This window comes from Salvelinus sp. IW2-2015, linkage group LG18 (genome assembly GCF_002910315.2).
Source record: "Salvelinus sp. IW2-2015 linkage group LG18, ASM291031v2, whole genome shotgun sequence".
Taxonomy (NCBI): domain Eukaryota; kingdom Metazoa; phylum Chordata; class Actinopteri; order Salmoniformes; family Salmonidae; genus Salvelinus; species Salvelinus sp. IW2-2015.
Genome location: NC_036858.1, coordinates 65373072 through 65395629, shown reverse-complemented (window position 1 = coordinate 65395629; position 22558 = coordinate 65373072). Strand labels below are relative to the sequence as shown.

The 22558-nt window shown below is 42.4% G+C and overlaps 1 protein-coding gene across 1 annotated transcript in view; it reads right to left on the bottom strand.

Annotated features, from left to right (window-relative positions):
* The window catches only part of LOC111978055 (putative sodium-coupled neutral amino acid transporter 10), a 58774-nt gene extending 49401 nt beyond the window's left edge, over positions 1–9373 (bottom strand). Inside the window, 3 exon segments of the mRNA XM_070448653.1 lie at positions 8169–8332; positions 8667–8970; positions 9175–9373. Coding sequence (XP_070304754.1) covers positions 8169–8332; positions 8667–8762 — 260 coding nt within the window. The 5' untranslated portion in view covers positions 8763–8970; positions 9175–9373.
* Positions 9374–22558: the final 13185 nt, after the last annotated feature.

Genomic DNA, 22558 nt, shown 5'->3' with positions numbered 1-22558 from the left:
ACATCCCTCTTCTGTCTCTGCTGCTAAAGCCAATTTCTACCACTCTAAATTCCAAGCATCTGCCTCTAACCCTAGGAAGCTCTTTGCCACCTTCTCCTCCCTCCTGAATCCTCCTCCCCCTCCTCCCTCTCTGCTGATGACTTCGTCAACCATTTTGAAAAGAAGGTCGACGACATCCGATCCTCGTTTGCTAAGTCAAACGACACCGCTGGTTCTGCTCACACTGCCCTACCCTGTGCTTTGACCTCTTTCTCCCCTCTCTCTCCAGATGAATACTCGCGTCTTGTGACGGCCGGCCGCCCAACAACCTGCCCGCTTGACCCTATCCCCTCCTCTCTTCTCCAGACCATCTCCGGAGACCTTCTCCCTTACCTCACCTCGCTCATCAACTCATCCTTGACCGCTGGCTACGTCCCTTCCGTCTTCAAGAGAGCGAGAGTTGCACCCCTTCTGAAAAAACCTACACTCGATCCCTCCGATGTCAACAACTACAGACCAGTATCCCTTCTTTCTTTTCTCTCCAAAACTCTTGAACGTGCCGTCCTTGGCCAGCCTCCTGCTATCTCTCTCAGAATGACCTTCTTGATCCAAATCAGTCAGGTTTCAAGACTAGTCATTCAACTGAGACTGCTCTTCTCTGTGTCACGGAGGCGCTCCGCACTGCTAAAGCTAACTCTCTCTCCTCTGCTCTCATCCTTCTAGACCTATCGGCTGGCTTTGATACTTGAACCATCAGATCCTCCTCTCCACCCTCTCCGAGCTGGGCATCTCCGCGCGCGGCCCACGCTTGATTGCGTCCTACCTGACAGGTCGCTCCTACCAGGTGGCGTGGCGAGAATCTGTCTCTGCACCACGTGCTCTCACCACTGGTGTCCCCCAGGCTCTGTTCTAGGCCCTCTCCTATTCTCGCTATACACCCAAGTCACTTGGCTCTGTCATATCCTCACATGGTCTCTCCTATCATTGCTATGCAGACGACACACAATTAATCTTCTCCTTTCCCCCTCTGATAACCAGGTGGTGAATCGCATCTCTGCATGTCTGGCAGACATATCAGTGTGGATGACGGATCACCACCTCAAGCTGAACCTCGGCAAGACGGAGCTGCTCTTCCTCCCGGGAAGGACTGCCCGTTCCATGATCTTGCCATCACGGTTGACAACTCCATTGTGTCCTCCTCCCAGAGTGCTAAGAACCTTTGCGTGATCCTGGACAACACCCTGTCGTTCTCAACTAACATCAAGGCGGTGACCCGTTCCTGTAGGTTCATGCTCTACAACATTCGCAGAGTACGACCCTTGCCTCACGCCAGGAAGCGGCGCAGTCCTAATCCAGGCACTTGTCATCTCCCGTCTGGATTACTGCAACTCGCTGTTGGCTGGGCTCCCTGCCTGTGCCATTAAACCCCTACAACTCATCCAGAACGCCGCAGCCCGTCTGGTGTTCAACTTCCAAGTTCTCTCACGTCACCCCGCTCCTCCGCTCTCTCCACTGGCTTCCAGTTGAAGCTCGCATCCGCTACAGACCATGGTGCTTGCCTACGGAGCTGTGAGGGGACGGCACCTCCGTACCTTCAGGCTCTGATCAGGCCCTACACCCAAACAAGGGCACTGCGTTCATCCACCTCTGGCCTGCTCGCCTCCCTACCTCTGAGGAAGTACAGTTCCCGCTCAGCCCAGTCAAAACTGTTCGCTGTCTGGCACCCCAATGGTGGAACAAACTCCCTCACGACGCCAGGTCAGCGGAGTCAATCACCACCTTCCGGAGACACCTGAAACCCCACCTCTTTAAGGATACCTAGGATAGGATAAAGTAATCCTTCTACCCCCCCCCCTTAAAAGAGTTAGATGCACTATTGTAAAGTGGTTGTTCCACTGGATATCATAAGGTGAATGCACCAATTTGTAAGTCGCTCTGGATAAGAGCGTCTGCTAAATGACTTAAATGTAAATGTAAATTTAAGACTACCTTTAAAATGGTATAAGAAACATGTTTGTCTGAGGAATTTTAATTATGAGATTTCTGTTGTTTTGAATTTGGCGCCCTGCACTTTCACTGGCTGTTGTCATATCATCCCGTTACCGGGATTGCAGCCATAAGAAGTTTTAACTAGGGAATTGTGTCACTTCTCTTGCGTTCAATGCAAGCAGTCAGGGTATATGCAGCAGTTTGGGCCGCCTGGCTCGTTGCGAACTGTGTGAAGACCATTTATTCCTAACAAAGACCATAATTAATTTGCCAGAATGTACATAATTCTGACATAACATTGAAGGTTGTACAATGTAACAGCAATATTTAGACTTAGGGATGCCACCCGTTAGATAAAATACGGAACGGTTCCGTATTTCACTGAAAGAATGAACGTTTTGTTTTCGAAATGATAGTTTCCGGATTTGACCATATTAATGACCTACGGCTTGTATTTCTGGTGTTATTTTGTATATATTAAGTCTATGATTTGATAGAGCAGTCTGACTGAGCGGTGGTAGGCAGCAGCAGGCTCGTAAGCATTCATTCAAACAGCACTTTCGTGCGTTTGCCAGCAGCTCTTCGTTTGCTTAAACCATTGAGCTGTTTATGACTTCAAGCCTATCAACTCCCAAGATTAGGCTGGTTAACCAATGTGAAATGGCTAGCTAGTTAGCGGGGTGCGCGCTAATAGCGTTTCAATCGTGACGGCACTCGCTCTGAGACCTTGAAGTAGTTGTTCCCCTTGCTCTGCAAGGGCCGCGGCATTTGTGGAGCAATGGATAACGATGCTTCGAGGGTGCTGTTTTCGAGTGTTCCTGGTTCGAGCCCAGGTAGGGACGAGGAGAGTGACGGAAGCTATAATGTTACACTGGCAATACTAAAGTGCCTATAAGAACATCCAATAGTTAAAGGTATATGAAATACAAATGGTACAGAGATAAATAGTCCTATAATTCCTATAATAACTACAACCTAAAACTTCTTTACCTGGGAATATTGAAGACTCATGTTTAAAAGGAACCACCAGCTTTTCATATGTTCTCATGTTCTGAGCAAGGAACTTAAACGTTAGCTTTCTTACATGGCACATATTGCACTTTTACTTTCTTCCTCCAACACTTTGTTTTTGTATTATTTAAACGAAATTGAACATGTTTCATTATTTATTTGAGGCTAAATTGATTTTATGATGTATTATATTAAGTTAAAATAAAAGTGTTCATTCAGTATTGTTGTAATTGTCATTATTACAAATAGATAAATAATAAATAAAATTGGTCGATTAATCTGTATCTGCTTTTTCGGTATCGGCGTTGAAAAATCATAATCGGTCGACCTCTAGTCTCAACGTCAACAGTGAAGAGGGCGACTCCGGGATGCTGGCCTTCTAGGCAGAGTTCCTCTGTCCAGTGTCTGTGTTCTTTTGCCCATCTTAATCTTTTATTTTTATTGGCCAGTCTGAGATATGGCTTTTTCTTTGCAACTCTGCCTAGAAGGCAAGCATCCCTGAGTTGCCTCTTCCGTGTTGATGTTGAGACTGGTGTTTTGCGGATAAGTGACTCACTGGTACGCTTATGTTAACAAAGCAACATATCCTAAAAACAGGACATGTCAAAGTAAAATGGACATTATGTGTCCATTTTACAATCACAACTGTTGTCCAGGATTTTCACCCGATTGTCATGATCAGTGGTTTCAAGTTTGTATCAGTACATTTTTGACAAGCTGATCATAGTGAAAAATAAAATACTTCTGCATTTCCCGCTGTGTAAATAGGCTCCTGCTTCAATAGCCAAATTGATTAGTCACAGGAATCAGGACTAATAAAGCCAATGTAATGCTTTTTTTGGTCTTTTCCAGACATCGTTTTTTGGTGTTTTACAAACGATAGGCTTACCACATAGATGGGCATTCATAAAATGGTTCCAAATCTGGACCAATTATAGACATTCATGTTTGGTTCAGATATTGTCCGATCTGGACCAGCCTTGATTTGGTCCAAACATAGTCTAAAAATTACATTTTTTCAAYTTTCATTCAGAACCAAAAATGAGCCTGATTTCAACATCCGGAAACATTTATTTTCAACGTTTGTAAAATAGGTATTTTCAACTTTCATTCAGAACCTAAATTGAACCTAACTTCAACGTCTGGAAAATACATTTCTTAAAACTATTCTAGTTTTACGGGGGATGTCATTTTTTTGGTATCGCCTATGGCGGCAGAACGGTAAAGAGCGGCCCTGGCTATAGGTCAGGCCCTATTGTGCCCTATGCGGACTGGATTCGTTTTAATGAGGGAGGTTGGGTAATGTCGGGTAAATTTAGAACCAGGAACAGATATAGCCCTTGGTTCACTCCAGACCCGACTGCCCTTGACCAGCACAAAAACATCCTGTGGCGTACTGCATTAGCATCGAATAGCCCCCGTGATATGCAACTTTTCAGGTAAGTTAGGAACCAATATACACAGTCAATTAGGAAAGCTAAGGCTAGCTTTTTCAAACAGAAATTTGCATCCTGTAGCACAAACTCAAAAAAGTTATGGGACACTAAAGTCCATGGAGAATAAGAGCACCTCCTCCCAGCTGCCCACTGTGCTGAGGCAAGGAAACACTGTCACCACCGATAAATCCACGATAATTGAGAATTTTAATAAGCATTTTTCTACGGCTGGCCATGCTTTCCCCCTGGCTACCACTACCCCGGTCAACAGCCCTGCACCCCCCACAGCCTCCCCCATTTCTCCTTCACCCAAATCCAGATAGCTGATGTTCTGAAAGAGCTGCAAAATCTGTACCCCTACAAATCAGCAGCGCTAGACAATCTGAACCCTCTCTTTCTAAAGTTATCTGCCGAAATAGTTATTACTAGTCTGTTCAACCTCTTTCGTATCGTCTGAGATTCCCAAAGATTGGAAAGCTGCTGCGGTTATCCCCCTCTTCAAAGGGGGAGACACTCTAGACCCAAACTGCTACAGACCTATATCTATCCTACCCTGCTTTTCTAAGGTCTTCAAACAACAAGTTAACAAACAGATTACCGACCATTTCGAAACCCACCGTACCTTCTCCGCTATGCAATCTGGTTTCCGAGCTGGTTATGGGTGCACCCCAGCCACGCTCAAGGTCCTAAACGATATAATGACCGCCATCGATAAGAGACAATACTGTGCAGCCGTCTTCATCGACCTGGCCAAGGCTTTCGACTCTGTCAATCACCACATTCTTATCAGCAGACTTGGTTTCTCCAATGACTGCCTCGCCTGGTTCACCAACTACTTCTCTGATAAAGTTCAGTGTCAAATCGGAGGATCTGGTGTCCGAACCTCTGGCAGTCTCTGTGGGGGTGCCACAGGGTTCAATTCTCGGGCCGACTCTTTACTCTGTATATATCAATGATGTCGCTCTTGCTGCGGGTGACTCTTTGATCCACCTCTACGCAGACAACACCATTCTGTATACATCTGGCCCTTCTTTGGACACTTTTAACAAACCTCCAAACGAGCTTCAACGCCATACAACACTCCATCCGTGGCCTCCAACTGCTCTTAAATGCTAATCAAACTAAATGTATGCTCTTCAACCGATCGCTGCCCGCACCCACCCGCCCGACTAGCATCACTACTCTGGACGGTTCTGACTTAGAATATGTGGACAACTACAAATACCTAGGTGTCTGGTTAGACTGTAAACTCTTCTTCCAGACTCACATTAAGCATCTCCAATCCAAAATTAAATCGGCTTCCTATTTCGCAACAAAGCCTCCTTCACTCATGCTGCCAAACATACCCTCGTAAAACTGACCATCTTACCGATCCTCGATTTCATTTACAAAATAGCCTCCAACGCTCTACTCAACAAACTGGATGCAGTCTATCACAGTGCCATCCGTTTTGTCACCAAAGCCCCATATACTACCCACCACTGCGACCTGTACGCTCTCGTTGGCTGGCCCTCGCTTCATACTCGTCGCCAAACCCACTGGCTACAGGTCATCTATAACTCATTGATAGGTAAAGGCCCGCCTTATCTCAGCTCACTGGTCACCATATCAGCACCCACCCGTAGCACGCGCTCCAGCAGGTATATTGCACAGGTCGCCCAGAAAGCCAATTCCTCTTTCGGCAGCCTTTCCTTCCAGTTCTCTGCTGCCAATGACTGGAACGAACTGCAAAAATCTCTGAAGCTGGAGACTCATATCTCCCTCACTAACTTTAAGCACCAGCTCACAGATCACTGCACCTGTACATAGCCCATCTGTAAATAGCCCATCCAACTACCTCATCCCCATACTGTATATATTTATCTAGCTCCTTTGCACCCCAGTATCTCTACTTGCACATTCATCACTCCAGTGTTTAATTGCTATATTGTAATTACTTTGCCAGTGTTTAATTGCTATTTTGTAATTACTTTGCCTCCATGGCCTATTTATTGCCTTACCTCCCTCATCTTACCGCATTTGCACACACTGTATATAGACTTTTTCTACTGTATTATTGATTGTATGTTTGTTTATTCCACATGTAACTCTGTGTTGTTGTATGTGTCGAACTGCTTTGCTTTATCTTGGCCAGGTCACAATTGTAAATGAGAACTTGTTCTCAACTAGTGTAACTTTAGTCCGTCCCCTCGCCCCGGCCCGGGCGCGAACCAGGGACCCTCTGCACACATCAACAACAGTCACCCACGAAGCATCGTTACCCATCGCTCCACAAAAGCCGCGGCCCTTGCAGAGCAAGGGGAACCACTACTTCAAGGTTTCAGAGCAAGTGATGTCACCGACTGAAAGGCTGCTAGCGCGCACCACCGCTACCTAGCTAGCCATTTCACATTGGTTACACTAGACTACTTGGTTATATAAAGCTGAAATAAAATAAAAATGTAATTATGTGAACGCCCACAAAACACCACATCTGTAACTTTTGTCCAATCCGAATCTGCCATGTCAGTCATTTTTACATGACAGGAGAGTAACAATTCCAACCAGAATAGCCTACTGTTTTTGGGGGAACTCCAAGGTCCTCTGATAATACTAGTCCCTGTGTTTTGAGAGAAATGTCTGAGATTGACAGGTGTTGCTCGCGGTTTGCGCAAGAAAACAGTAACTGATTTGATAAATGGAACTAAGTGCCGCGCATAAGCTATATATGAATGGCCTACATGTAGCCTATCAACTTCACAGTCAATGCTTTAGTTTCTATGTTTTGTGCGTATTAATTGAATATTACCAAATGCATCAGTAAAAAATATTGARCCTATTAAATGCAACCCTTGCTGTTAAATGCAACCCTTGCTGTTAAATGCAACCCTTGCAGTTCAGTGTGTCAAATCGGGTATTCTAATCCTATCCTATAACAATTCAAATATTATGGCGACACTATAGGAAAGATGTTTTGGTTTAGAAAYTTGGGAACCAAGCTGGAGTTATCAGTGTAGCCCCATCACCTGGACATGTTGAAATACTGTATCTTCACGCCTAGAATAAAAACCTCCAGGCTTCCGTCAGAACTGTCAATTTATTGGGAAAAGATTTTAAATTACATGGGGCAGTTTGAATTTTTTTTTATCCAGTCTGACTCGTCCTCTGGAATAACGGACATTCTGGAGTAATAATTACATAACCAATGAGCTCTAGTAATATTAGTCCCATGCAAATAGGTATTTGGTCATATGCATGCGATGCATACATGTGTCAAGTAAAGACAGCAAGGGTTGAGGAACAAGGGAGTGTTTTTCCTAAACAAATAAGGGATTTCAGTAACAGGTCTTTTCAGTCAGAAATGGCCGTAATTATGTTGCAGCTTCAGCAACACGGACAGCGCGATAAACACTGTTGATGTTATGTGGTGGCCGCTGCAGCAGAGAGGAGAGTCAACGGGTGCTAGTCAGTCACTCGCTGTCTTTTTTTTAAATTATACACAGCACAGCAAGTCTGAGCCCGGCACAATCAAATCAATTGCTGGTCGGATTCCCTATAGTCATTTGTGTCTTAATTATTTAATCAAACCAGGTACTTAATACATCAGACAAGCTCAGTGAATTTAGTTGATTTGATTAAAACCCATTGGATGTGTCAATATATGGAAAATACACATTTAAAAATGTAAAGAACTGACGACTCTTGGCTGTCTGTTTTTAGTTAGGGACAGCCCTAATTGCAAAAGCATTGGCTCTCAAAGGAAAGGATACATACCTGGTCTCCACCAGTGTTTTGCCTGGTTTGCCATAGGCATGGAAAGCTAGGCCAGCATAGGTCCTGCGTTTGGTGCTGCTGGCCGTGTAGACCAGAAACATACATGACTKGTGGGTCATCCACGAACAGATGAACAGCAACAGAGTCCCTAGCACTATCCCACACTAGAGAGAGAAGCAGAGAGAGGGAGATGTCAAAACTCTCAGCAAGTAAGGCAACTCTGTCATACACATTTCATATTGACAGGTGCATGACGAGAGACTAAAAGGGCAATTCAATACAAAGGTGTTAACATCAGATTTAAAAAATGTATACACAGCCTGTATATTACACCTGTTAGAGAGCGTGGAAAGGTAAACACAGAACATATGGTGCCTTATTCACTGTCATATGTCACAACAGTAGGTTATCGTGAGTTCACAAATAAGTTATACACACCGTATAATGAACTAAATCTGCTATAGGAATAATCGTTTGGCCGGTGTGAGATAGCGGTACCTGTTTGAAACAGAAAGGCATGGTCAGCACGCTCACTCCAACGATGCTGTTGACCACGTTCATGATCAAACCCCAGTTTGAAGCCGCCACCGTCATTTTGCACGGTTCGATGTTTTTCACCACCCAAAACCGTTCACCGAACTAGCTAGCTACGTTGAGAAATGACAACGGGAAATCGCTAGCAGTGGCGGCCGTTATTTGGTCCAAGTTGCGATGATGACAGTAGTTGAATCCGGTGACTGCTTTGCTTTTTCCAAAACGTATCCCTCAAGAGTTTGTGATGTGGCGCTTGTAGGCTAGAGAACTAGGAGAAACAACAACAAAACATCACTGCATCTACCGATCAGATCAGGCAAACTAGATCATTCAGCTAAAATACATGTATGAGACATTTCGATTAAATAAAGTACGTTCATCTCCATGGTGCATGTGCGTTTAAAAGGAAAGTTTGACAACTGAAAGGAAATCGAACTGTTGTTACAAAAACTGGTCAACCGTACGTAGTTACCGTATTAGCTATGTTATCATCGGTGATTCTTCTACTTTGGTCCACTGTGTTGGAAAAATAGCGTTATACATTTATATCATTCACATAACATTTGATATATTTACCATGAAACAGGCGACTACAAAAGCTTCGAAAATCACTTTTCCTGAATGACTAACCAGGAAGTATGAATCTCGCTCGACAACTCGTGACAAGACAACAATCAAAGTATAACAACTCTGGCTCGTGATGCATTTGGAAGGCTTAGATGCCCTCTAGCGGCCAGGCGTGTTACTGSATTTAAAAAGGGTAGTGTCCCAAGATGCAATACATTAATTGCGTTTAAGCAGCCGTGACAACCGGAGAAAAAAAAACTCCAGGTTCATGTTACGAATGACTGTCTGGCATTTTTCAGTTAGTGTATAACATTTCAGAAATTACTAATTTGTCACTTGATCATGGTGTAGCCATTTTTCATAATTACTTTCTGTTTACAAAGTGCAGGCAGAGATTAAATAGGCCTACAGTAGAGACTTTGTTATCATCACAAACACACAGCCACAACTCGTCCCAAATTAAGTGAAAGCGACACACATACAGATGACATCCATGATGTTCTGTTTTTCTAAATCCCTTAGAGATTCCAGGAAGACGGGAAAACAGGAATGGTCGATGTGGGAGCTGGAATCAGAGCAATAGAATCCTGACTCTGAAAGAGGTTTCTACTAGGTTCCCTCGACGCGGATTCGAGGTAAATGTTGTGTGTTTCTTCCTAATGTTACGGTTAGGATTGGGGGAGGGTAAACTGATCATGGGTCAGTTTGGTTAAGGTTAACATCCACCCTGAGCCGTAGCTCTGTTGAGGTGGTTATTTTGTTGTCTGGCTAAAAAGATGGGGGACCAGGGGAGGGGAATGACCTGACCACTTTACTCCAGCTAGGGCTCTGGTGTCTGGGGAAGGGGATTTGAGAGGCAGGGATCCGATGGAGCTTTGGGGGGTGGGAGTGGAGAGAGGGGAGAGAGAGCAAGTGTGAGTGAGTGAGTGTGTGTCTGTGAGAATGTGCGAGCATGTGTGTGTGTGTGTGCGTCAGGGAGGTAGGGGAGGTTAAGACAGGAAAAGCCTGGACATTGTGCTCCAGTGACCCCTCAAAATCAATGTGACAGACTGGTTGATTGGCTGGAGGGTCCTGTCTGTCCACACCTAATCCCTCAAGGCAGGTCCATGACCTGGGTTGGGATAGGGCTGGGGTGTGTGTGTGTGGTGTGTGTGTGTGTGTGTGTGTGTGTGTGTGTGTGTGTGTGTGTGTGTGTGTGTGTGTGTGTGTGTGTGGTGTGTGTGTGTGTGTGTGTGTGTTGTGTGTTGTGTGTGTGTGTGTGTGTGTGTGGTGTGTGTGCAATGAGGCTGGTAGTGCGAGCAGATATGGAGGGTAGTTGCCTTGGCAAGACTGGCAGAGGCAGGACAGGGTACATGGGCAACAGTTGTAGTTGGGGGAATTTTTCAGAGGGCACATTTCAGGGCAGATTTGGGAGGATAACCCAGTCGGGTGAAATTAGACACAGGCATCTGGATCTGACCTTCTGGGGGTGACCCCAGGTCGCGGTGGGGTTGCGGGGCACAAAGCAGAGCACTGACCCCCGAGAGGTCAAGCATAGGGGCGGCTGAAAGGAGGTCTTTGTGAGGCCAGGCATGCACACAATTTCCTATGAGCACCGGGGGCTTGAGGTCCTGAGTCTGCCCAGGAAACCAGCACACAGAGAGGAGGAGAGATGTGTGTTGTGTGTGTGTGGTGTGGTGTTGTGGTGTGTGTGTGTGTGTGTGTGTGTGTGTGTGTGTGTGTGTGTGTGTGTGTGTGTGTGTGTGTGTGTTTGTGTTGTGTGTGTGTGTGTGTGTGAAAGAGAGAAATAAAGCAAGAGATACAGTACCCGTCAAAAGTTTGGACACGCCTACTCATTCAAGGGTTACTATTTTCAACATTGTAGAATAATAGTGAAGACATCAAAACTATGAAATAACATATATGGAATCATGTAGTAACCAAAAAAGTGTTAAACAAATCAAAAAATATTTCCTATTTCCTAAGTAGCCAATTCCAGATTATTTTGCAGATCATTTAGAACTTTCCTTACAGCAACACTTACAGCAACACTTACAGCAACACTTACAGCAACACTTACAGCAACACTTCTCATAAAAACTAGTAGAGAAGCAGTTGATCTCTCGTCAACCCTCAACCAGGAAAGACAAACAGATCCTAAAGGTAGTCTTCATATAATTMATTAAAATGCCTTTATTAGTATGGCATTTCTATTGAACATGCCATACTAATGAAGGCATTTTAATTAATTATATGAAGACTACCTTGGTCCTCCTTTCTTTTTGATGACCAATTTACCCCTTTTACCAAAGAGCACCTTCTATCTACCAAAATGTACTATTGTGTACCTTAGTAGCGCTTCCCTTCCTCCTCTTTCTACTAGATCCTAAAGGTAGATGGATGATTTTAAATATGTTATTGGACCATAAACAGTTATGGCTTTATTAACCTTTACGGTCCAAATAATAATGATCCGTGCTTCTTTGAAAATATCTATAATAATTTATCAACCCTACAAGCAATGCAAGACTCTATTATTATGGTGGGAGATTATAATACTGTTTTAAATACCTCTATGGACCATAAAGGAAATCATACTACAATCTATCACCCTCATGCACTTAAGGAAATCACGAATATCATGGATATATTGGAACTAGTGGATATATGGAGGCTTAAATATCCTGACCTAGTGAGATATGCATGGCAGAGGGTCAGTCAAGATAGTTGTCTTGACTACTTTCTTATGTCATTCTCGTCAAAAGTTTTTGATAGGGGACAGAATGCGGTCGGACCATCACATAATTGGCATATATATTACTCTTACAGAATTTCCACGTGGGCGAGGATATTGGAAATTTAATCAAGCCTATATGAGGACAACTTGCTTTTCATTAGGACAGAAGAATTTATAACAGACTTTTTCCAACATAACATAGGTACAGCAGATCCCCTTATTGTATRGGACACTTTTAAATGTGCCTTTAGAGGCCATGCAATTCAGTACTCATCTATAAAACAAAAGCAATTTAGGTCAAAAGAGTCCATATTAACAAAGGAAATGGAAGGACTAACAGAACAGATATATAGCAATAACAACTGTACCATAGAGGCTCAGAATAAGTTATTGAGGAACTTATTCAATAAAGATCAAGTGTAATATATGATCAAAATAAAGCTAACTGGATGGAATATGGGGGGGAAAAGCACCAAATTATTTTTTAAATCTTCAACATAGAAATGTTACCAAAAAGATTTTACTGAAACTTGTTACAAATTACGGAGTCACCCATGATTCACCAAACAATATTATGAAAGAGGAAGGAAAGTACTTTAAGCATATGTTTCAGTTTCAGTCTCCTCCATCTCTAACCGAAGCTAATTGTATGGATTTTTTTCTATTAGTAATGTGAAATGAACAGCTGTACAGAAAGACTCACGTGAAGGCAAAATTAGAGAGGAGGAACTTATTGATGCAATTAAAGCCTTTAAGTCCTGGAAAACTCCAGGGCTGGATGGCATACCAGTTGAGGTATACCCCCCAAAAAATAGATATACTCAGAGAACCGTTATTAGCATGTTTTAACTCCTATAAATTGTAGAATTTCAGACACTCAACAAGAAGTTCTTATTTCATTATTACTGAAACAGGATCCAAGTGGCATATATAAAGATCCAGTCCATTTAAAAAATTGGAGGCCTCTTACACGTCAGTGTTGTTGTCACGCCCTGACCTTAGAGATCCTTTTTATGTCTCTATTTGGTTTGGTCAGGGTGTGATTTGGGGTGGGTATTCTATGTTCTATGTTTTGGCCGGGTAGGGTTCTCAATCAGGGACAGCTGTCTATTGTTGTCTCTGATTGAGAACCATACTTAGGTAGCCCTTTCTCCCACCTGTCTTGGTGGGAGGTTGTCTTTGTTTGTTGGCACTATAGCCTTTAGCTTCACGTTTTTTAGGATTGTTTATTGTTTTTGTCGGCGTCATATAAATAAAGTAATATGTACGCTCACCACGATGCACCTTGGTCCACTTCCTTCAACGACGGCCGTGACAGTTGTGATGCAAAAAATTATAGCAAAATGCATAGCGCATAGAATTAAAAAGGTATTGTCGGATATTATTCATCCTAATCAGACAGTTTTTTTTACACGGACGATACATTGGAGATAATATAAGGCAAGTACTGGAAACAATAGAACACCATGAAAAATCTGGGAAACCAGGCCTGGTATTCATAGCTGACTTTGAAAAGGCTTTTGATAAAGTACAACTGGAGTTTATATATAAATGCCTGGAATTTTTCCTTTTCAGATTATCTCTTATAAAATGGGTTCAAGTTCTGTAACATAACATTTACATTTAAGTCATTTAGCAGACGCTCTTATCCAGAGCGACTTACAAATTGGTGCATTCACCTTATGATAACCCTAGGTATAAAATTGTAAATAATGGATACTTCTCAGAAAGTTTTAAACTGTTAAGAGGTGTAAAACAAGGTTGTCAACTATCGACATATCTATTTATTATTACCATCAAAATGTTAGCTATTAAACAATTGTTGGAAAAATAACTTGTGTCATGCACAAAGTAGATGTCCTAACCGACTTGCCAAAACTATAGTTTGTAAACAAGAAATTTGTGGAGTGGTTGAAAAACAAGTCTTAATGACTCCAACCTACGTAAATGTATGTAAACTTCAGACTTCAACTGTATATAATGAATATGACAGCAGAAATGATTAAATATTAAAGCATTAGGCCTCTCACTAAAGCTGTCAATCATACAAAAGTTATACTTAAATCTGAACTGATCTCTAGCAAATTAGTAAGAATGTCTCACCCCATGTTCAATAATGGCATTTTTCCCTTTAATCAGATTACAACCTCTCACTTTCGGTTATTTGAAAATGAAATAATCTCCAAATATCGATTTTTTAAAAAGAAGCCATAGAAAGTTAGTTGAAATTTCAGTTTATTCCACCAGAAAAGAAAGAACAAATAATACAACACATATTGTAGTGAAAGTCAAATATACTAATTGATTTTTTTTTTAAACGATTTTTCGATAAAATTTAGAAAAAAGCTATAATCTTTGTAAATGATATCATAAACAGGACTGGTGGAATTATGTCACACATGTAACTAACAAAAATATATGGAAATGTCTGTAATACCCAATATTACAATCAACTAATTGCAGTATTACCACAAAAATGGAAGAGGCAAGTAGAAGTGGGAAAAGTAAGGAACTCATCTGTCAGCCCTGCATTAAATACCAAAATTTGTTAAAGAAAATTGTGATAAATAAAAAAATATACCAGTTTCGTTTAAGGACCAAARAATTGACAGCCGTGCCATAWAGATTGCAAAATAGTTGGGAAGAGATTTTCGATGTACCGATTCCATGGCACATGGTTTATGAACTGATACGCAAAACGACACCGGATTCAAACCTTTGAATTTGTCAATTTAAATTATTATACAAAATTCTTGCACCCAATAGCATGTTAAATATATGGGGGATACAACCTTCCCAGCTGTGCAGATTTTGCTGCGAAGAGACGGAGTCATTAGATCATTTATTTTGGTAATGTCTATATGCAGCTTGTTTTTGGTCACCGGTCCAGGAATAGCTGAAGAATTGCAATATTTACATGGAGCTAACTCTGCAGATAGCACTACTGGGTGTTTTTAAAAGTCATAGTCAATCGATCAATAATATAATAATACTTTAACAAAAATGTTTATCTTTAATTTACAATCTGTAGAAACTATAAGAATAGAAAATAACTTTTGTGAAACATCACAGCACAGTTGAAAAATATATGGGAAATAGAAGTCCAATATGGATGGTGTTAAGAGATAGATGGGAGGGGTTGAATGGAGCTGAAATGTGRGACTAACAACACGATAACTAATGTCAAATATAGTGTCCGTAAAATGTAAACTCAGCAAAAAAAGAAATGTCCTCTCACTGTCAACTGCGTTTATTTTCAGCAAACTTAACATGTGTAAATATTTGTATGAACAAAACAAGATTCAACAACTAACACATAAACTGAACAAGATCCACAGACATGTGACTAACAGAAATTGAATTATGTGTCCCTGAACAAAGGGGGGGGTCAAAATCAAAAGTAAAAGTCAGTATCTGGTGTGGCCACCAGCTGCATTAAGTACTGCAGTGCATCTCCTCCTCATGGACTGCACCAGATGTCTTGCTGTGAGATGTTACCACACACTTCCACCAAGGCACCTGCAAGTTCTCGGACATTTCTTGGGGGAATGGCCCTAGCCCTCACCCTCCGATCCAACAGGTCCCAGATGTGCTCAATGGGATTGAGATCCGGGCTCTTCGCTGTCCATGGCAGAACACTATAATTCACTGTATCACAATTCCAGTGGGTCAGAAGTTTACAAACACTAAGTTGACTGTGCCTTTAATTCTTGTCAATACGGGGGCGCTGTTTTCACTTTGGAAAAAATCGTGCCCAAATGAAACGGCCTCGTACTCTTTTCTAGATCATACAATATGCATATTATTATTACTATTGGATAGAAAACACTCTCAAGTTTCTAAAACTGTTTGAATTATATCTGTGAGTAAAACAGAACTCATTTTGCAGCAAACCTCCATACAGGAAGTGAAAAATCTGAAAACGAGGCTCTGTTTCAGGGCCTGCCTATTCAACTGGCTTTTATTTATCGATATGCATGCACTTCATACGCCTTCCACTAGATGTCAACAGGCAGTGGAAGGTGGAATGGGGTGTCTAGCTTGATCTGAGGTCGAATAAAGAGCTTTTGGAGTGACAGGTCCGGTATTTTCTTTGTCTTCTCGAAGGCGCGCTGGGGAGCTCGACATTGTCTTCTGAAAAGCGTTCGGTATACACGGCGAATATCTTCCGGCTTTGATTTTTTTTATTTGAATACATATGATACATAACATGGCATAAAGTAGGTTTTTTCAACCGAGTTTTATCAGTTTATCAACGTTAATTGGGACTATTTTGGAGTTTGTCTCCGTTCTTTGCGCGCAGAGAGGAGGATGGGATGTTAGCACCCTTCGGCTTAGCCATTGTGTGGCGCGAATGTCGACAGATAGAAAATGGACTCTCTAAAACCTAAACAACGATTTATTCTGGACCATAAGGACTCCTTGTAAACATTCTGATGAAGCTCAGCAAAAGTAAGAGAAACATTTATGAATGTTATTTTTCGGTAGTTTCTGTGTAAATAAGTTGACATCCTATTTCATCTCGCCGTGTTGGTGAGTGCTCGTCTCACCAATAACGCAAGCTGTAACTGTTATGGTAACAGTTATTTTAAAAATCAACACACAGCGGTTGTCAAGCGATCTGGCCAGAGATTGTTTCAGGTTTTGGTCACTAGACTTCCCTCCATCTGGCGCCTTTTAACCTTTTTGTTTTTCCCGGTTGTTCTAGTTATTAATTTGGCACCTGTGCCTCATTTTCCGTTGTAGGTATTTAAAACCCTTAAGTGTTCCTCTCAAGTTCTTTCGCTCTGTGTTTGTATGGTTAGCGCAGCGGACCCTCGGCCTAGCATGCGCCACCTGAAAGCGCAAAATGGTGCGGGCAACTGCGAGGTGAGCGATGGGTATACTTGGCGTATCCTCTATTCTGTGCAGGTATCGTGTGATATCTGGTGGGACAAAGAGTGCGTTATCGCTGGTATCCACGGGATTGTAAGCCAGTACATCGGCATCGTCGGTAGGTTCGGATGACGGCTCGTGTGTTTTGAGAGTTGGATCCTTAGAGCGTATGTAGTATCTTCGTTTATTGATACCTTCACGGTTGATAGACGGTGTGGGAAGGCGCGATTAGATGCGTATGCGTGGCAGGTCAGTATGAATGAGAGGGATAGTGAGGACGAGAAGCGGCACGATGGCAAACAGGGCCGTAGGCACTACGACGCGGTGCACTAAGATATGGTATGTTGGTGTTGTCTGTAGCAGGGAGGATACTCGTGGTTGGAGTGCAAGTCTGGGCCGTGTCGAGTGCTCCTGTTCAGCGCCTCCGTAGAGAAGATGCGCTTGGTGTATCACATATGCGAGTACCTCTATATACTGTACATATCGATACGGGGTGATGTGCAGGGGAAGGCCTGGGACATGTGTTCTGTCACAGAGGATAGCTAACGATGAGCTCATCACCTGTTAGAAGATACAGATGAGACTCCACTTTGCATATTATTACGAAGGGCAGTGTTAATCGTGCACTCATTGCGGCAATTACAGTTTTTGACACTGCAGTGTGTGGGATTCGTTAGTGGCTGTTGTTTAGGAACATGAAGTCACGATCACACTTGGCAATTGTATAGTTGGACCACTGACTCTCATCGTAGCAGAATCCACAGCAATGCATCTCGTCTAGTAAACTCGAGCGTGGGTCTGCCTCATTCTTCTGGGGGGTGTTTTCTTGGGGGCTCTGACCGCCTTCAATTTTAAGGTTGCGACACCGTGTTCCTGCATTTTCCCGCCCCCCCTCCACACCGGTCCTGACAGCGAGTTGCATTAAGAACCAGTGTATCTTTCTTTGCCAACTACAACAAGTATTTGTAGTAAAGATTTTGATGAGTTCTTTTGGTCAGATTAGGTGAGTGTCCAAAATATCTCCGGAGATTCTGTGAATCGTTGCTACGTATTCACAATGTATAACCAGGATTTGTAGCTATAAATATGCACATTTTTCGAACAAAACATACATGTATTGTATAACATGATGTTATAAGACTGTCATCTGATGAAGTTGACCAAAGGTTAGTGATTAATTTATATATTTTGCTGGTTTTTGCGAAAGCTACCTTTGCGGTGAATAAATGCGTTTGTGTGTTTGGCTATTGTGGAGAGTGCTAGTATATATATTCTATATTGTGTTTTCGCTGTAAAACACTTAAAAAATCTGAAATATTGCTGAGTTCACAAGATGTTTATCTTTATTTGCTGTACACCATGTATTTTTTCATAAAATGTTTTATGATGAGTATTTATGTATTTCACGGTCTGCTCTCTGTAATTATTCTGGGCTGCTTGGTGGCTATTTTGGATGGTGGCTGCAATGTTAAAACTATGATTTATACCTCAAATATGCACATTTTCGAACAAAACATAAAGGTATTGTATAACATCGTTATAGAGACTGTCATCTGATGAAGTTGTTTCTTGGTTAGTGGACTAATTTTATCTCTATTTTGTCAGTTTTGTGAAAGCTACCTATGCGGTGGAAACATGGTGAAAATATGCGGTTGTTGTGTTTGGCTATTGTGGTTAGCTAATAGAAATACATATTGTGTTTTCGCTGTAAAACATTTAAAAAATCGGAAATGATGGCTGGATTCACAAGATGTTTATCTTTCATTGTGCTGTATTGGACTTGTGATTTCATGAAAATATATATTATTGATATCCCTGTCCCGTTAGGCTAGGCTATGCTAGTCAGCTTTTTGATGAGGAGGATCCCGGATCCGGGAGAGAGAAGCAGTAGAGGTTTTAAACAGCTTGGAAAATTCCAGAAAATTATGTAATGGGGCTTTAGAAGCTTCTGATAGGTGAATTACATTATTTGAGTCAATCGGAGGTGGACCTTGGGATGTATTTCAAGGCCTACCTTCAAACTCAAAGACCGCAGAAAAATTTGTAGACCTCCACAGTCTGGTACATCCTTGGGAGCAATTTCCAAACGCCTGAAGTACCACGTTCATCTGTAAAACACCAATAGTACGCAAGCATAAACACCATAGGACCATGCCAGCCGTCATATCCACTCAGGAAGGAGACGCGTTCTGTCTCCTAGAGAATAACAGCAAAGGACCTTGTGAAGATACTGGAGGAAACAGGTAGAAGATGATCTATATCCACAGTGTAAAACGGAGTCCTATTTCGCCATAACCTGAAAGGTTCACTTGCAGCAAGGAAGAAGCCACTGCTCCAAACCCACCATAAAAAAAGCCAGACTAACGGTTTACAACTGCCCATGGGAACAGAATCATACTTTTTGGAGAAATGTCCTCTGGTCTGATGAACACAAAAATATAACTGTTTGGCCATAAACCATCGTTATGTTTGGAGGAAAAAGGTGGAGGCTTCCAAGCCGAAGAAACCATGCCCAACCCGTGAAGCATGGGGTGGCAGCATCATGTTATGGGATGCTTGGCTGCAGGAGGGACTGGTGCATTTCACAAATATATGGCATATGAAGGTAGGTAAAATTATGTGGATATATTGACGCAACATCTCAAAACATCACTCAGGAAGTTAAAGCTTGGTCGCAAATGGGTCTTCCAAATGGACAATGACCCCAAGCATACTTCCAAAGTTGTGGCAAAATGGCTTAAGGACAACAAAGTCAAGGTATTGGAGTGGCCATCACAAAGCCCTAACCTCAAACCATAGAAAATGTGTGGGCAGATCTGAGAAAGCATGTGTGAGCAAGGAGGCCTGACTCAGTTACACCAGCTCTGTCAGGAGGAATGGGCCAAAATTCACCCAGATTATTTTGGGAAGCTTGTGGAAGTCTACCTGAAACATTTGACCCAAGTTAAACAATTTAAAGGCAATGCTACCAAATACTAATTGAGTGTATGTACACTTCTGACCCACTGGGAATGTGATGAAAGAAATAAAAGCTGAAATAAATCATTCTCTCTACTATTTTTCTGACATTTCAAATTCTTAAAATAAAGTGGTGACCCTAACTGACCTAAGACAAGGAATGTTTACTAGGATTAAATGTCAGGAATTGTGAAAAACTGAGTTTAAATGTATTTGGCTAAGGTGTATGTAAACTTCCGACTTCAACTGTATATTCATATGGGCTATTCATAGCCCTTTTCTGGGTAGCTTATCAGAGATAGACATATTGTAATATGTAAATAAATAAGTCAAATAAAACACTGTTTAGGTCAATCAGGCGCTTGTGAGCATCAGTGGGTGTATGTATGTGTGTGTATATGTGATGCTGGGTTGAAGCTACTGACCCGGAAGCTAAGCTCTCTGATTCCTCCCAGGCTTTGGGACAATGAGTTGTGTGTGTGGCATTGATAGTGCATCCTTGTCTGTAAGTCTTAAAGAACACATGCATATTGCTGTGTGTTCAAGAGAGAGAGAGAGAACCCTCTGCTCCAGTAATCACAGAATGCATGCATATTGCTATGTGTTTGAGAGGGAGAGCGAGAGAGAGAGAGATAACCCACTGCTCCAGTAATCACAGTTAATTACAACGCAGCATTAGCCCTGGCCTTGAATGGGGTTTTCAACCAGCCTCTTCTACAGAGAGAGAGAGACTGCATGGCCCTGTCTGTCCAACTGAACATTGCCTACCTTTGTCCCTCGCCCCTCTACATTCTATTAACCCCCTGTCATTTGACCATCAGTAATACACTGGGGACTTGAAGCTAGGCCCTAACGACCACTCTGCTCATTGGCTACTAAGCTTCAGATAGAAGGAAGGAATGGACGAAAGATGTCTTCTGGGCTGGATGGGTAGGTCTGGTGTTGTCGTTGTTAAATGGGGAGGCCATGTAGAATCTGAATTAAGCTTTAAAAAKCTTTTTTAAACTTGGAATTTCTGTGAATTCTTGTTCATTCTGTTCTTGAAAAATGGAGGGTTATGTTCTAAGTATTTTGGTCATTAGAAATCTTGTTAATACTTTTATTAATGCCGGCAAGTCAATGCTTTCTGATAAAGTTATAATGCCAAAGATGTACAGATAGTGTGTGGAGCGGGAGCTTGGGACATTAAAAGTGTCAGTGTAACATTCTTGATAAGGATAACAACTCAATCCTCCCTCTCACACTCTTCTCCTATACGAATGGTGCCTCTTTCTCAGCATCACCTATTTTAGGCCTGACACACACACACACACACACACACACACACACACCCACACACACACACACACACACACACACACACAACATACAACACACACACACATGCAGATACACACTTTCAGGAAACACACATAGGATACACCAGTCACACACACATAAGAGAGACGGTATATTACCCTCTGGGGACAGTGTGCAGTGTGAATGGCTGTGTGAGTGAATGGAACAGAGCGTCTGTGTGGATTCATGCTTGGTCTCCTCGCTAAACCCACTAAAAGGACAGTGTGTCTGACATTCCTGCCCACCCCTGTGATCTACACAGTGTGTGTGTGTGTGGGTGGGTGGTGGGTGGGTGGGTGGGTGGGGTGGGTGGTGTGGTGGGTGGGTGTTGTGTTGTGTTGGATGAGCGTAGTTCCAGTGCAAAAAGGGGAAACATTCCTTCACATTTTAAAGTCTTTTCGTGGGGTTTGAGGGATCTAGGGATGATAATTTATACAGGCTTTTCACTTACTGACCGGCCGGGGTGTAACTGAAGTGGAAAAACTCAATAATTATACCAATTCCTAAAGCATCTAGTCCCTCTGTGCTGAATGACTACCGCCCTGTCGCCTGGACATCCTTAGTAATGAAATGCCTTGAGAAAATTGTGAAAAGTCATATTCTCAGCGCCACCCAGAAGCTCCTCGATCCATTTCAGTTTGCCTATCAGCACAGCAGTGGAGTTGATGATGCCATTCTTAGTCTCCTTAACATGGTCTATAGACATCTAGAGGGTGCCAAATCTCATGTCAGACTTTTGTTTGTTGACTTTTCTTCTGCCTTCAACACAATCCAGCCCTACATTCTGGCACAGAGACTCATTCGGGACTTCTCCTTAGATGGGGAGCTGGTTTTGTGGTCACAGCGGGTCAAAATAGGTCCCCACGTGTTGGACATACACAACACCAACACTGGCTCTCCTCAGGGATGTGTTGTGTCCCCACTCCTGTACATCTTGTTCACTAATAGTTCTACTAGTTCCCATCCTGACAGACACCTCGTTAAGTTCGCTGATGACACTGCCTTGATCAGCCTGTTGCATGATGACTAGGAACACCGTGGCCCGGTCTTTAATGACTTTGTAGAGTGGTGTGACCAATCACACTTGGTCCTCAATACCAATAAGACCATAGAGATGTGCATAGACTTCAGGAAGCATACAACACCTACCTCTGCAACATCTATCAGAGGTCAGAACATAGAGATTGTAGAGGAATACAAATATCTAGGTGTCCTCTTGGACAATAAGCTTCAGTGGAGTAAATGTACAGACCTGATCTACAAAAGAGTCAACAGAGACTGTACTTTCTCAAAAAGCTGGGATCTTTTGATGTTAATTGTACTGTACTGACTGTTTTACAAATCTTTCATTGAGAGTATTTTAACTTTTTGTATTGTTTGTCAATGACACTGTCAGCCAGAG